This window comes from Meriones unguiculatus, chromosome 20, assembly GCF_030254825.1.
Source record: "Meriones unguiculatus strain TT.TT164.6M chromosome 20, Bangor_MerUng_6.1, whole genome shotgun sequence".
NCBI lineage: Eukaryota > Metazoa > Chordata > Mammalia > Rodentia > Muridae > Meriones > Meriones unguiculatus.
The window spans coordinates 8,082,976-8,098,055 of NC_083367.1; the positions used below are offsets into that span (position 1 = coordinate 8,082,976).

Here is a 15,080-nt window from a genome sequence, read left to right on the forward strand (position 1 = left end):
ATTTTAAAATACAGAATTTACCACTATTAGATATTATGATTTTAATTGTAATAAATGCTACTATATCAATTTAACTGAGTTAGGTGAATGTTCCAATATATAGAAGCACCTCACTATGTAGATATGATTATAAAGTTCTAACACTTTTGTAAAATTTGAGATTGAGTGGAATTCATTAAAATGTGTACAATTCATAGCAATGGCTCTCCACACCCAGTAAGAAAAAAAGATATTGTTTAAACTAAAGTAAGTGTCAGTGTTCACCTTTAAAATACTTTGAATTATTATTTTCATTCTGATTTGGTTTCTTGGTCTCAGCTGCATTTTTATGCCTCAGCTTTGTAACAACAACAACAAAATACATTTCTTGTCCCATCAAATGTGCTTAAAGGGGATCATTGTTTTTAACGCTGCTTTTGTTATATTTGTTTCACCGTAATCTCTAATAGTTATGGTCCCTCAAGAAATTGGCAAATTTTAAAGTCAATAAAGTATATTTTACAGTATAGTGTGGCATAGTGTCTCATGGGGAATCATCAATATTTTGCAAATTCTTTCTCTGAAATAGGTACATTCAAATTTCTGGGTTTTAGTTGCATGAAAGAAACAGAATGTATTTACAGCCAGTAATGTGTAAAATATGCAGTTTAGGAATGCAGTACTGGAACGGAGTAGCTGTGCCATGTGAAGGCACAGGATCTGTGCGCTGATGCTCACCGGCTATGAGTTCTCTCTAGTTCTGCTCAGATATACAACAACTGTCTATGATTACATATATAATACTCATGATCATCTTTATAAGCGATTATGCTGATGACTGTCATGAATCAACTGCATAAAGTTAGTCTCAGTATTTATTTCCACTTTTAGAAGTAGCCTTGTAAAGGGAAATAAATAAAAGTAATATTTTCAGATTTATGTGAATAATTTTAACACGGGTATTTATAGAAGGAATCATAAACTATCCAAAAATGTGTATTTAAAAAAGTATAACTTTTTCAACTTGTCTTCATGAATAGCATAAGAATGTCACATTAATGAAAATGAGTAATGTGCTACTTTTTTAAAATATTGTTTTGATGAGTTTTATGTGCTTAAAGTTTCATATTTAATTATTTCTTAAGTTTATCTCACAAATACACATAAAATGCCATAAATGTATATAAAATGCTTATACTCCAACCAAGTACCATGCATGGAGATAACCTAGAACCCCTGCACAGATGTAGCCCATGGCAGTTTAGTGTCCAAGTGGGTTACATAGTAATGGAAAGAGGGACTGCCTCTGACATAATCTGATTGGCCTGTTCTTTGATCACCTCCCCCTGAGGGGAGAGCAGCCTTACCAGGCCACAGAGGAAGACAATGTAGCCAGCTCTGATGAGACCTGATAGATTAGAAGACCTAACATTAGAAGAAAGGGGAGGAGGACCTTCCCCATCAGTGGACTTGGAGAGGGAGATAGGTGGAGAAGGGGGAGGGAGGGTGGGATTGGGAGAGGTGGAGAGAGGGAGCTAAAGGGGTGATACAAAGTGAATAAAGTGTAATTAATAAAAGTTAAATAAAAAATTTAAAAAAAAATTAAAAATGTGCTTACCACATATACGATTTAAAAAGAGAAGACAAATATAAGCTATTGCTCTAGTGAACTTTGCAAGACTTGGTATTTACATTTAATAAGTGAGTAAATAAAATTATATTTAAAATATTGTCAAACTACAACCAAATTCATACACTTTACTCTCAGACTGAAAGTTGTAATTAAAATATTCTACTAAGTACTAGTATATGGATGAAGTTTTCTTCCCTTTTTATTTAGAGTAACTGATGTGTCGTTATGGTTGTCATGTTTAGCTGAATTTCTTAATTTCATAGGTTTCTTGATCATTTGACATAGGATTTTTTTTTTCTAAATATCACTCAGAAAAAAGTTTCAAGAACCACATACCTATATGAAGCCATCTACAAAATCAGAGGTTTCCCAGATGTATCTGCTTTTTAAACAATAAAATGTGGCCAAAAAGTTGGAGCCACTGTGCTGTCCCAACACAAAAAACCAAACACTTATTATTTGTAGTAATTTATTTCTCTTTTAAAATTATACTGCAAAAGCATTTTTCACTACATTTTATATTATCTTATAAACAGTGTTGCAGTACTCCAGAAGGAACAGTGTAGCCTCAGTTAAAGAAAAGCACCAGCCACAGAGGAGGTGGATGCAGCCAGCCCTGATGAGACCTGACAGGCTAGGGTCAGATAGAAGGGGAGGAGGACCTCCCTTATCAGGGGACTAGGAAAGGGGCATAAGGGGAGAAGAGGAAGGGAGGGTAGAGGGTGGGACTGGGAGGAGAAAAGGGAAAAGGCTACAGCAGGGATACAAAGTGATTAAACTGCAATAACTTGGTTAATTACAGTAATTAATTAATTAATTAAAAAAGAAAAACCATAAAAAAGCAATGCAGCAAATTAAAATCAATTACAACAATCAACAGTCAAATAAATTTTACTTGTAAATATCATTGCAGGATCAAAGAGAAAGGAGCTACTCAACACTGAAAACCAAGTCCACCTCAGCCTCCATTACTAATCTGAAACCGGGAACAGTGTATGTTTTTCAGATCCGAGCTTTCACTGCCGCTGGTTATGGGAATTATAGCCCCAGACTTGATGTTGCCACACTAGAGGAAGCTACAGGTAAAATGTTTGAAGGTAATTACCATCTTTGGTTCAGATTCTTTATTTTATAAATGTCCTTTGGCTTTTTTGTTGTTTGTTTTTTTATATTGAGGGTAATGATTTTGCATCAAAGATATTTTTTGTATCTATAGATGAATATTATATGAACATAAGTGTATCCATTATAAAGGTCATTCATAAAATAAGTATTAAATGTCCTCTCTATTCAATAATGTTCAAGCTTTGTGAAAAGTCTTTTAAATGTATGCTATATGTATTTATTGAGAATGAAATTGGAAACACATGTCAGAGTCCTTCGGTTTGTGTGTGACACAAGATATTTTTAATAGACCTCCACTTGTAATTCCAATCATGTGAATCAAATACACTCCCTTATAGAAAAGCCCAAAAGAGTAACTGGAGAAATAATTATTTATGAGCAATGTCCTATTCATGATTTTGAGTTAATCAAAGATCTATGCTTTTAGAAATGTTCACAAACAGTGAGGGTTCAGAAAGATCTCAAAACTTGTGCTTATTTATTTAGACCATTCTTTTTTCTCTTGTTATGAATTATTTCAGTTATACTAGAGACTATGAAAGTATATATAAAACATAAATTAATATCTTGGAATCTACCATTCAACCTGAAAGTAGAACATAATGAGTTTTAAGCTGCTTTAATAATTGTTCATAATTCACAATGTAAAATAAGTTGGTAGTTAAAATATATGGCTTTGTTGCATGTCACAAATAAACAGTTAGATCTTGAGATGCAGGTTTCTCCTCAGCTGCACTCAGAGCGTGGTGAGCACAGCTACTGATTATTCATCAGCCGGCTTAAGACCTTGGCTTACTTCCACATTTGGGAGTTTTTGATTCCTCCCAGTGTTACTGCTTAAACACGAAGTTTACCCAGTGGCTCTGTCCTATTGTACTTTGTCATTCTAGTTTTCCTCTAAAATTTTAAACAAAAGTGAATAAAAACCATGATATTATTTTCTTCACTTTTGAAAAAGTTTTTTGAAATAATGCAGCTATTGTCAGGATTATTTTGACTTCAGAAAAAATTATATATTATTTAGACGGTAGAATAAATTGGTAAATAACCTTTGCATTAACTGAGGCTTGGCAAATTGATTAACCATAATCTTCTTTCAAAATATTGTTTCACTTTAAAATGAGTAACAAAAATATGTATGAAATCAATATGAAGTGTCAGTCATTTGTGTGGAATTGTACATGCAAAAGTATCAGTTGAAAAACTTGCCATAATATGTATTGAACGCCCTTTAGTTTCATCAGAATCATTTCTTATAGAATATATAAGAATAGAATTAAGAATATCTACATTTAGTGGCTTCCAAGAAGCTATGAAGCAATTGAAGTAGATATTTCAACACTGAAACAAAAAAGTGGTTTAGTACTGGAGGGTATTGCCACATTTTTGAACAGAAAACATTTTCCTAATGTCACTTTATGCTTTCTAATATTCATTGAGTCACATCAAGTTTTGTTATTCCTTCTTTAGTTTTAAAAACTTTGTAAATTGAAACAAACTATTGAATTTGAATACTTATGAATATCCTTTTCACTATTTAAAAGGAACTAAGACTTCATAATTAAGGTAAAGAGTCAGATCCTGAGTAATCACAAGGAATTAATGTTAAAATGGTATTTTGTATTAGAAACTAGATCGTTAGAAATAGTCCCTGTTCCCCTCACTTTGGGAAACCAATTGGTTACTGAGCTACCACAGGCTACATCTGAGTGGAGGTTCTAGGTTATATCCATACATGGTCCTTGGTTGAATGTCAGTCTCAGAAAAGACCCTGTGCCCAGATATACTTGGTCCTTGTGGAGCTCCTATCCTTTCCCCATCAGACTAACTCCTCTTCTTTCTTATGATTCCCTGTACTCTGCCAAAGGTTTGGTCATGAGTCTTTGCTTTGAAAACACTGCTAGTTAGTCTTTCAGATGCGCTCAGTAGACTCCTGTCATACGTTCAATGCACATCCCATCTGTCTTTCTAAACGAGGATTGATCATCTTACCCCATGTCCGCTCAATTGATTATCTTTTTTAGGTATATAGATTTCATTTTGTTTATCATATCTTATAGGTCTATATAAGTGAGTATATCCCATGTTTGTCTTTCTTCTTCTGGGATATTTCACTCAGAATGATCTTTTCTAGGTCCCACCATTTGCCTGCAAATTTCATGATTTCCTCCTTTTTGATTGCTGAGTAGGGCTCTTTGGTCTCCCCACCCCCGAAGGGAGGAGCAGTCCTGTTAGGCCACAGAGGAGGGCTTTGCAGCCAGTCCTGAAGATACCTGATAAAACAGGATCAGATGAATGGGGAGGAGGTCCCCCCTATCAGTGGACTTGGAAAGGGGCACGGTGAAGATGAGGGAGGGAGGGAGGGACTGGGAGGGAATGAGGGATCGGGACACGGCTGGGATACAGAGTTAATAAAATGTAACTGATAAAAAAATAAAAAATAAAAAAAAGAAACTAGATCGTATTTTTTATCAGTATATTCTCTTCCACTAAGATGTAAATTTGAAGACAGAATCATTTATTTTGTTCAACTATTGACTTGCCAGTGACTACTCTCCTTTTTGGTGCCTAAAAATCTGTCAGCCAATAAAAAGTGATTAAATCACACCAATATATACATGATTATCAGGATAAAACAGTGGTCCAAAGTAGGTTTTAGAAATCCCACCTTGGGATATCCATGTGAGATTCTGAGTGTACTCCTCCTTCCCTATGGCTGGGATAGTAATAGTCATATTGAATTTATACATATAAAGTATTATGGATAGTACATATTTTGAAAAGTTTCTAAAGGGCTTATTATTTTAGCCAAACTATTCTAAACATTTTTTTTTTCTCTCAGAAACAGTTTTTCTCTTAAAAATATTTAGGAACCCTCAAAAGGTTCTGTTTGTGTGAAAACACAACATGCTCCTGTCACCTCCTTGAGCTGTTAGTGAGATATCATTAGGTCACTGAGCTTCTGGAAAACTCAACACTGCATTTATAAACAAATGAAAGTGTAAAGAGACAACAATATATTCCTCCATGGGAAAATAATGCTGGTCTTTCATATTCTCTTCAGAGTTCTTGAGGACTTGCCTAGACTATGGATGCCTAGACTAGTCCCTTTGATGTTTGCTGACTCAGCATGTGTGCTGCTCTAAGAATTAGATACATACATACATGTGAGGAATTGTAAGTGTCCTTAGTCTACACGTAGTGAAAGGGTGTGCCGAGTGTATGAATTCTGGTCATGTGGTTGGTTATCTGTGGCAGAATTCCAGGTGTAATATTACCACCTAAGAAATGGTGATACACTCTTCTCAGAAGCAAGATAGGAGGGAAGATTGTCCCTGAAGTAGGTTACTTAAGCACTGTTCAAACAGAAATTAACAGACTATTGCATTGCACTTCCATTCCCAGTTCTCCTTCTGCTTAGTCAAATTACTGGTTTTGCCGTTTTTAAAAGGTGGCCTTCTGGTTATCATCTAAATAGTTACTTCTGACATGTCTACCCTTGATATAGATAAATATTATTAATAATATAGGGCAGCTATTGAAAGACTGGAGTTTGACACTGAGTAACCGCATGTAAATAAGCATGAATGGTGATTCACTGTTCAGCTGAGCTCAGTGTTTCCGTTGGAACACTGTCTCCAAAACTAAGGGAAGAACTGAGCCTTAGACAAGCATAGAATTGACCCCTTGGGATTGCTGAATGCAAAGCATTTTTACACTTGAGTGTATAATTGTTTCCTTTCTCATGAGAATCACTGCACTCTGTGTCTTCTCTGTATATGTTAAAAGCCAGACAGAAACAAATAAATAAGAAGGAAAACACCTAAACTAAAAAGTTGTGCTTTCCTCATCATATGACTGTTAGGCTGTAACTCAGAACTTAAAACAAAAGTTATTTACTAAAGAATTAATCTTTCCTTTGTTTGGTTCTCCCTAGAGGCAGATCACAAGGTCATGAATTAAGAAGAGCTCTCAGAGACTGTATAACTAGATATCTGCAGAGGTTTTCTGTATAATATATGAGCTATCTCTGTAGGGAAGTAATAGGTAACTTGTCAAAAGGAGGAAACAGGGGTAAATAGACAAAATCTTGCTAGAGCTGGGGGCGGGGACAGCTGGCTGAGGCAAAGGAGTTATGTGTATATAGTATTTTCTGCCCTGGAGACCCAGTCCCTTGCCATCAACAAGAAGGAGTAATATTTTCCAACATGCCTTGTATTGAAGGTTATAGCTTTGACTGTTTTAGAAATAGGCACCTTATATTTACTTACTTTTATATATTACACATTTGTAACTGGGTAAATTTTGAATGTACATTTTTATTATAAATTGCTTCTAGTGATTATATTTATCTATTTATCTATCTTCTATCTATCTATGTTGATAATGGAAATATCATGGTATAGAGAAGATATCACAATTGTTATAGACATGGAAGTGATACGCTCATGTTTCTTGAAGCGTCCTAAATTACAAGCTGCTTTAGAGAGCATCATGACTCAGGGACTTATCCACAGAGACTGTAGAGAGTCCATCTGAGCTTTTATTAATGGTCTTGGAAGAAATCATTAGTATATAGGGAAGTCTATGACTCAATAATTGTAAGATTTTTTTAACTAGTTGGAAAAGTTTGCTTTTTATAAATATACCATCTCCTGTCTAATACTGCCATTTCTTTAAAATGCATGAAATACTGTTTGTTTAAATTTATCCTGTTACTTAAAATGAATTTGTTTAAAATTAAAAGTAAAGTAAATGATGTAAATTGTTTGATATTGAGCCTCTCATGCTCCTCCTAGCAGTGAGTGGTTCTAAGCCTCTGTCTTCTGTTCATAGCGACAGCAGTCTCCAGTGAACAGAATCCTGTCATCATAATTGCAGTGGTGGCTGTGGCAGGGACCATCATATTGGTGTTCATGGTGTTTGGCTTCATCATTGGAAGAAGGTAGAGCATAGATTCTTCCAATATTTGACATAGAATATGTTGATTTCTCAAATGTGCCAACCGTTTGTTCCCTCACCCTATGGTAATGGTAAATGTGAACACTTACTAAAGCTTGGTGGACTTGGAGAGGGGCTGGGAGTTGATGAGGGAGGGAGAGAAGGAGGGGGCTACAGCTGGGATACAAAGTCAATAAACTAATTAAGATAAAAAGTAAAAATTTAATTTAAAAAGATCAGTATATTGTTTTCTGTTTTTTTGTTGTTGTTGTTGTTTTTTCTTTTTTCTTTTTTTTTTTTTTTTTGCCCAAATCAAAGCACACCCTGAATTTGATCACTGCCTTCAGTTTAAAGTGAATGTGTGCTATAATTAATACTGGATGAATGTATATTGATTATGTTCAGTTACTTTTCATAATAAATACAGAAGAAACCTAGGGAAAGATTTACTCTTTTAGTTGATATTTTCAACTTTTGTGAAAAACCATTTAAGACTTGTGGACTTTCATAGTAAAAATACAAACGCAAATACTAACTGATATATCTAACACCACAAAACGTTCTGGCTGTTTGATCTTACACGGAAACTGCATTTCCTGTGCATACTTTGATCATGTGCATCGACACATTATTACCAAGTGGTTCATAACTGTAGGCAAATATCGTTGTGTATGTATGTTTGTTCCTCTAGCTAGCCTTGCTTCTGATGCTGCATCTCACCCGTGAAGAAAAATCAGTGAATAAAGTTTTCACAACTTTATTTTTTTCCTCCCAGGCACTGTGGTTATAGCAAGGCTGACCAAGAAGGGGATGAAGAACTCTACTTTCATTGTAAGTGTTTGGCTTTTCGTTCTTTCAGTACTCCCAAATTCAAACAGAAATCTGACTGTTCCTATTGGCATGAATGAATCCCTAATGTATCATGCTTGAAATTCCGCAATGAGCTCAAAATTAACAGTCTATTCAGAATGTCACATTACTCCCGAATATTCAGCTGCTTTCAAGTCACAGTTTTTGCCTTTTGCAAAACCTCCCTGGGTGTTTTCATCACTTCAGTAGTGAGCCAATAAGTGCAGCATGACCCTCTTTCCCAGTGAAGATGGCATTTTAAGGTATGGCAGGCCCTTCCACTCAGTGAGTGATACTCGCAAGAATCACAGAGCTCAGGAGGCTGCTATGAAATACCAATGAAAGATGTCATGGAAAATAAATAATAGTATTAGTATCCAATCCTCTGATGTTTTCTTAGGAATGTGAGCTAGTTGGTTCTTAAAAGCTCATGTTACAAATTAATTCTGAAGGAGGCCTATCAATCCAAAGAAAATAGGGGTGCGTCTACATCACTTTTTGTTGCAAAAGGAATGGCAAATGGAAGTACGGCTTTGAGAATAATGTTAATACTTTTTACAGGCAAATTTAAAAACCTAAGAATCAAATTATTTCAGTTCTTGAATTAATGACATTCTACACCAAGCATAAACCAATACCTAGTTTAAGCCTTGAAAGTATAGAATCCAAGTATATTTATTCTTTTTTTTTAATTGCTATACTTATGATGTTTCCTATATGTAAGTTTCCTGAAAATGACATAAAAGTTATTTATGGTATAATTAACCATATTCTTCTTACAGTGTCTAAGAGGATACTGTAATGATCCCCCTAATGTGATGGATTTCTAAGTGGCATTCGTGAATTTCTAACCATTTTAGAATGTCCTCACATTTCTTAAAAAAAGTATTCAAACTGAAATGTGTGGATCAAATTTAAAAATACTCTTCACTAAATTTTACTCCTTTGCAATTGTTGAAGCCACAGTCACTTTGACTTTTTTATAGAGGTGGTTTTAGATTTAAAATGACACCAAATGAATGTGAGATTCTGTAGAATTCTAACACAGAAACCAGAAGGGCATGTTCACAATTCCTAAAGTAAGAGAAGGGATGACTTTATCATGAAGCTTAAGCTTCAAGTGCTCTCAGTTTTATTGAACCCTTCCTATGCTTGGGATGTCCCAGGCCTTTCTCTATGTAATTGTGTATGTATTCTCTTTAAGTTGGCATCCAGATCACATACAGTTTAAACCTTACATGCCTTGAGTCACCCTGCCTCCATGTGATTCTGTTCTCTCACTCCAGTCCTCTGACTAATTTGCTAGTGAGTTTGTTATAGAAAGCATCATTACTGAGAATCTCATAACCAGTTTATAGGTAAAAGAAAAGGATGGTACAGTGTTTTCCTCCTTTGTGACAGACAGACAAAAAAAAAAAAAAAAAAAAAAAAAAAACACTTCCCAAACCAAGGAAGAAACCATTGAAATCTCAGTGCCTAAAATTTTATTTGTGTTGTAAAACATCAACAGAATATAATTATAAGACCTGGGTAAGATTAATGAAATCTTTCACCATCCCCATATGCAGATAATTAATTGGTATAGTTGCTTAAATATCATCACTGTCAATATGTAACTTTTCTGTCATTTATTGGATTTATCTAAGACATTCTCAGATATCAAATATATGCTAGTTTGTTTGCTTTTAACTTGAAGAAAAATGCAAAATTTAAATGGAAACAAAATCAAAATTCATGGTATAGCTTTGTGTTTAATTATCATCTTTCAGTTTTAATATTTTACAGCCATTCACCTCTTTCATGTTTTACATCCAGTTTTTAATCAGAATCATTCAGAATTTGCTGTATTACTTGTTTATATAGACAGGATGAATTGCTATATACAAGCAGTTTCCATCTCTGTGGCAAAATATCTGTAATGGTTTTGAAATATTTAACATTCATGAGAAATGTAAATGAGGAATGAAATCACATGCACACACACATACACACACAAACTTATTCTCTTAGGTTGGACAAAGCAATACACTAGAATATTCAGGAATCGTGTCAATTTATCCATTGACTTAAAACATACACTTTTAAATGAATAATGAAAAAGTAAAGTACACTTAGCTGCTCTGTCCAAATCCTGTGTATTTTTGACTCATTGTTTTTATACAGATATTCTGTCATTCAGTGTTAACTGGACACTGTATCCCATTTTATGGCTTTATCTAAAAGACCTAGCTATTTACACGCTAGTGTCCTTTACTCCCTCTGCACAGAAGCAGTCTTTGGAGCTGCAGAGAGACCAGATTTCATTTTTACAGGAACTTGAAAGCAACCATTTAACTGGCTTTGGGGACCCTAATATAGCAGAATACCCAGTCATTTGTAGCAGGTGCCCTGGTCTTCTGAGGGCCCCAAGTCTCACAATTTTAAGATGTAAATACAATGGAGGAGTTTAGTGAAGCAATTCCAATTTACATTTTGTTTCCTCCTACCGTTTCTTCTAACAATGTCTTAGAATACAAGCTGGGTAGTAGTTCATGTTTTTATGCCAAAACAGCTTTGGCCTGTCAAAATGTTTTATGACAGCTTGAATAAAGAACCATCAGAGACCCATTTGAGATGCAGAAGGCTACTTCCAATCTAGCTTCCTTATCAAAAACAAAAACAAACAAAAAATGAAAGGAAGAGAGAGAGAATAAAAAGGGAGAAGATGGCTCTTTCTCCAACTGCCTGACAACCTAGGAGGTTAACCTATTGTTTTCTTCCCTTCTCTCTCTTTCTCTTTCCCCTCTTCCCTGTACTCCTCTTTTTCTCTTTCTATCCCCTCTCTTTCTTTTCTTCTTGTGTTTTTTTTTCATGTTCAGCTTTAGTAACAAATGAGCATCTGTCAGTTTTATAAACTGCAACAATAATTGTTTAAGACAATCAATTTTGGATAAACAGTCAACTACAGCAGAATAAATCAAGATTTTTAAATCCCATTTTCCTTTATACATTCTGCTTATTTTGTTGTTCTATGTTTATTTTTTAAATCTGATCTTAATTCAATGTGATGACATAAGCACAGTTAGGCTGCAGTGTAATATATAATAAAGGCATTGTTCTGAGAGTAGTAAGACTTAATGGAAAGATTGTTTGGTGGCTTTGTTAAAAATAATAAAGAATTTTTAAGGATATAGTGTAATTTTCTTCATTGCATTAATATAACCAACTATGCCTACCTATCTTTGTCTTGAACCAAATGAGATTTGGAATACTTTACTGTAATTGAATTTGATATAAAGTTGACTTAGCATTATCTGTTACCTGCATGATTCTGGGTGCATTTAAAGATTTTAACTTTTGAAATGAAACTCTGTTGTTGAATTTTGACTACCTTTTGTGAGGCATACTGGCTACCTCCTCGTATCAGCTAAGATCTTCCAAAGCCTTATAATGAAAAGTTCATATGAACCATTTCTCTTTCAAATCACTGTCATATTTGATAACAGATCCCAGGAATATTGTAAATTTTCTAATTTCCTCTGCACTTTGTATATCCAGCCTCTATTACCCTCAAGGTGAATATAAAACTGTCTTTTGAATATTTCTCTTTGATTTTGTGATAGCAGTCCCTCATATCTTGTACAAATTTTATGTATATGTCAACAGTGGTTGGTCTTTAAAAATAAATCAAAGAATAAGTAAGATGTCTAAATGTTTTTAATATTGCTGTCAGTGTAGTGGTCTACCTGTAAATGAAATGTCTTATTTCCATGGTGTATTAATTTGATGGATTGACTGGCTGATAGATTTATCAATGTGTTTCCAAGTCCATTCCAATCCCCGGTATGGCTTGACATAGGCTATGATGGCTCTGAGTTTAATCAAACCTCCGTTCTGATTAGGCACAGGCACGTCAGAAATTTCGGTGGATGTCTTTTTTTTTTTTTTTTTTTTACTGGAAAAGCAATTCAGTTAGTAGCCTATGAGTTGGATCCTATTTTACCTGTAGAAGCTTGCAGATAATACCTAGACGCCAGCAGACTGGAGTAGTCTGTTAAAACTGCTGTGAATGAGGTGATGTGGAAGCAAGGTCACTGTTCCAAGGAGCACTCTGCATAATGACATTCCTGGGCTGACTGCACAATAAGTGCTTTGCTTCATCACAGTCATGCTTTCTTACATCATTACAGTTAAATTTCCAGGCACCAAAACCTACATTGACCCTGAAACCTATGAGGACCCAAATAGAGCTGTCCATCAATTCGCCAAGGAGCTAGATGCCTCCTGTATTAAAATTGAGCGTGTGATTGGTGCAGGTAAGGCTGTTGTAGCTTCCTTATTCAGCTGTTCTATTTGGCCAAGATCGAAAGTCATATATCATAATGACAGCCAAATAATTATACTTCAAGTATAGAACTCTTGCATTTACCTGAACTATGGGAAGGAATGAGGCTGTACTTGTTTATGAAATCTTAAAAAGAAATGAAAAGAGAACACGTAGTAAAGTCTGAATATATGTGATTTCAACTGGGCTCTTAAGATGCTGTGTTATTAGCTAATTCATAGTCACTCTTTGCTCTTTTTCAAGAATAGCTTAGAATTTTCAACATCCAAATTTTCTTGAATCTTTTTGGAATATACATTCCTGTCTTTAAAACTTCCTTTATTTTCTCTTTTATCTCTAGCTATTAACTATTTTACCATTTACATTAATGTGGAAAATTTTATATAAATTAAATGGGGCAGTATAAGTTTATTTTTTTTCAGCCCAAGATGCTGAAAAAGTATACATAGGAAGGGAAATGCATATAAATCTCATACTTTAAAAATCTTTAATATATGTTGTTCCTTAGACTTTAAAAGCAATAGCAACAATTGCAAATCTGGTAATGTGCCCTTATGCTTTAGTGAGTAAATGTTTCAAATCTAAAGGCTGACTCTGAAAGAGTGTCTGTTAATCAACTGAAAAGTAAGAGCCTCTGTAGCAGTTTAGTGAGGATTAGCTTCCATGAATGAACAAAAACGTGTCTTTAATTTTAATTTTATTTTACCCTTTATGTCAGAATCTGTTTCATTGCATATGGGAAATAAAAATTCTCCATCAATTTGAATGCATTGTTTTCACTTAGAAAACAAAAGCTTTATTAATTAAAACTTATTTTAAATATTTTAATCCATTTTCATTGAAAACATGAATTATTTCAGCAATTGAAACATGCCTGCTTGTTCTTTTACTTCAGGAGAATTTGGAGAAGTGTGCAGTGGTCGTTTGAAACTTCCAGGGAAAAGAGATGTTGCAGTGGCCATAAAAACCCTGAAAGTTGGTTACACAGAAAAACAGAGGAGGGACTTTTTATGCGAAGCAAGCATCATGGGGCAGTTTGACCACCCAAATGTCGTCCATTTGGAAGGGGTTGTTACAAGAGGTAGACTCTGGTGATATGCTTCACTTATTAATGTGCTGGAAACTAGTAGTATTGCACATATAATTGAAAATCAAATTCTGGACACATAACATTTCTAACTGATTTTTGTTGGTGTGTGACTAATAAAAAACAATTATTTTTGCTGCTAATTCTGAATATAATCAAGGAAAATGTGGGATTAGATTTGAAGAATGAATTTCACAGCTAGGATGACTGAATAATGTTTGTATTTATTTTCAAAACCCATAAAAGTGATATAACTCCTGTACATTTTATATAAGGCTCCACTTTTTATTGTTGCTCACAAAGTAAAAGTGAGGAGGGCAGGGAGTGCCCATGCTTAGCGCATTGTGACTTCATTGCACTGCCTTGCATGTCTGCCTAAGCTTAGCCCTGTTGTTAGAAACTCTCCCTTCTGACCTCCGCAGTTTCTCCAACTAGCACCATGGGTTGGGGAGGTGGGGTAAAATGAATCAGAAATTCTTGATTGTAGGCCATAGCTGGTGAAATACCATTTTCTCCATTTCTTTATTCATTATTAGGGAAGCCTGTTATGATCGTGATAGAGTTCATGGAAAATGGAGCCCTGGATGCGTTTCTCAGGGTGAGTTCCGACAGCATTCTCCCATGCATCTAGACTGTGTGCAAGAGGGGGACGTCTGTGAATGTGTGTCACAGTATGACATGTACATGTGAAAACTTTATGAAGTCAGAAAATTATTTTTGCAGAAAATCAGTTCTAGAATGGGTTAAACTATCATTTTAATAAAATGGTTTATTAATATCCTTACCTGACTTATAAATGATATTCTGAACTGGGTGATTTAAATATCTATGACAGGGCAGCAAATAATTTTTAATGAGTGGTATGTGGTTTTGTTTTTTTTTTGTAAATTCTTAATTATGAACAAGCATAGTTCTACTGTAGTAAGTTTGTTTTTTTTTTGTTTTGTTTTGTTTTGTTTTCAGAATAAGGGCATGTTAACATTTTTCCTAATGGAATTACAAAATAATTACAGTGTGTGAGTTCTCATGACATCTTCTTTATGTGATCTACAATGACATATTTAACTCAGAGTCATAAACCAGAAGAGCAATTAATGGGTGTGTGACTTCAGTATATACAGTACCCGGTTTCCTGAAGTAAC

At 34.6% G+C, this 15,080-nt stretch overlaps 1 protein-coding gene across 7 annotated transcripts in view; it reads left to right on the forward strand.

The window, feature by feature from the left end:
* Epha7 (EPH receptor A7) overlaps positions 1-15,080 on the forward strand; it is a 161,701-nt gene that overhangs the window by 128,698 nt on the left and 17,923 nt on the right. For 2 of the 7 annotated variants that reach the window (XM_021662498.2, XM_060373415.1), the window contains 6 exons: positions 2,526-2,709; positions 7,574-7,682; positions 8,454-8,509; positions 12,697-12,822; positions 13,747-13,932; positions 14,475-14,536. In XM_021662498.2, coding sequence (XP_021518173.1) covers positions 2,526-2,709; positions 7,574-7,682; positions 8,454-8,509; positions 12,697-12,822; positions 13,747-13,932; positions 14,475-14,536 — 723 coding nt within the window. Of the gene's footprint in view, positions 1-2,525; positions 2,710-7,573; positions 7,683-8,453; positions 8,510-11,385; positions 12,209-12,696; positions 12,823-13,746; positions 13,933-14,474; positions 14,537-15,080 lie in introns of those variants that run through there. The other 5 variants (XM_021662501.2, XM_060373414.1, XM_021662499.2 and 2 more) reach the window with 5 other exon arrangements.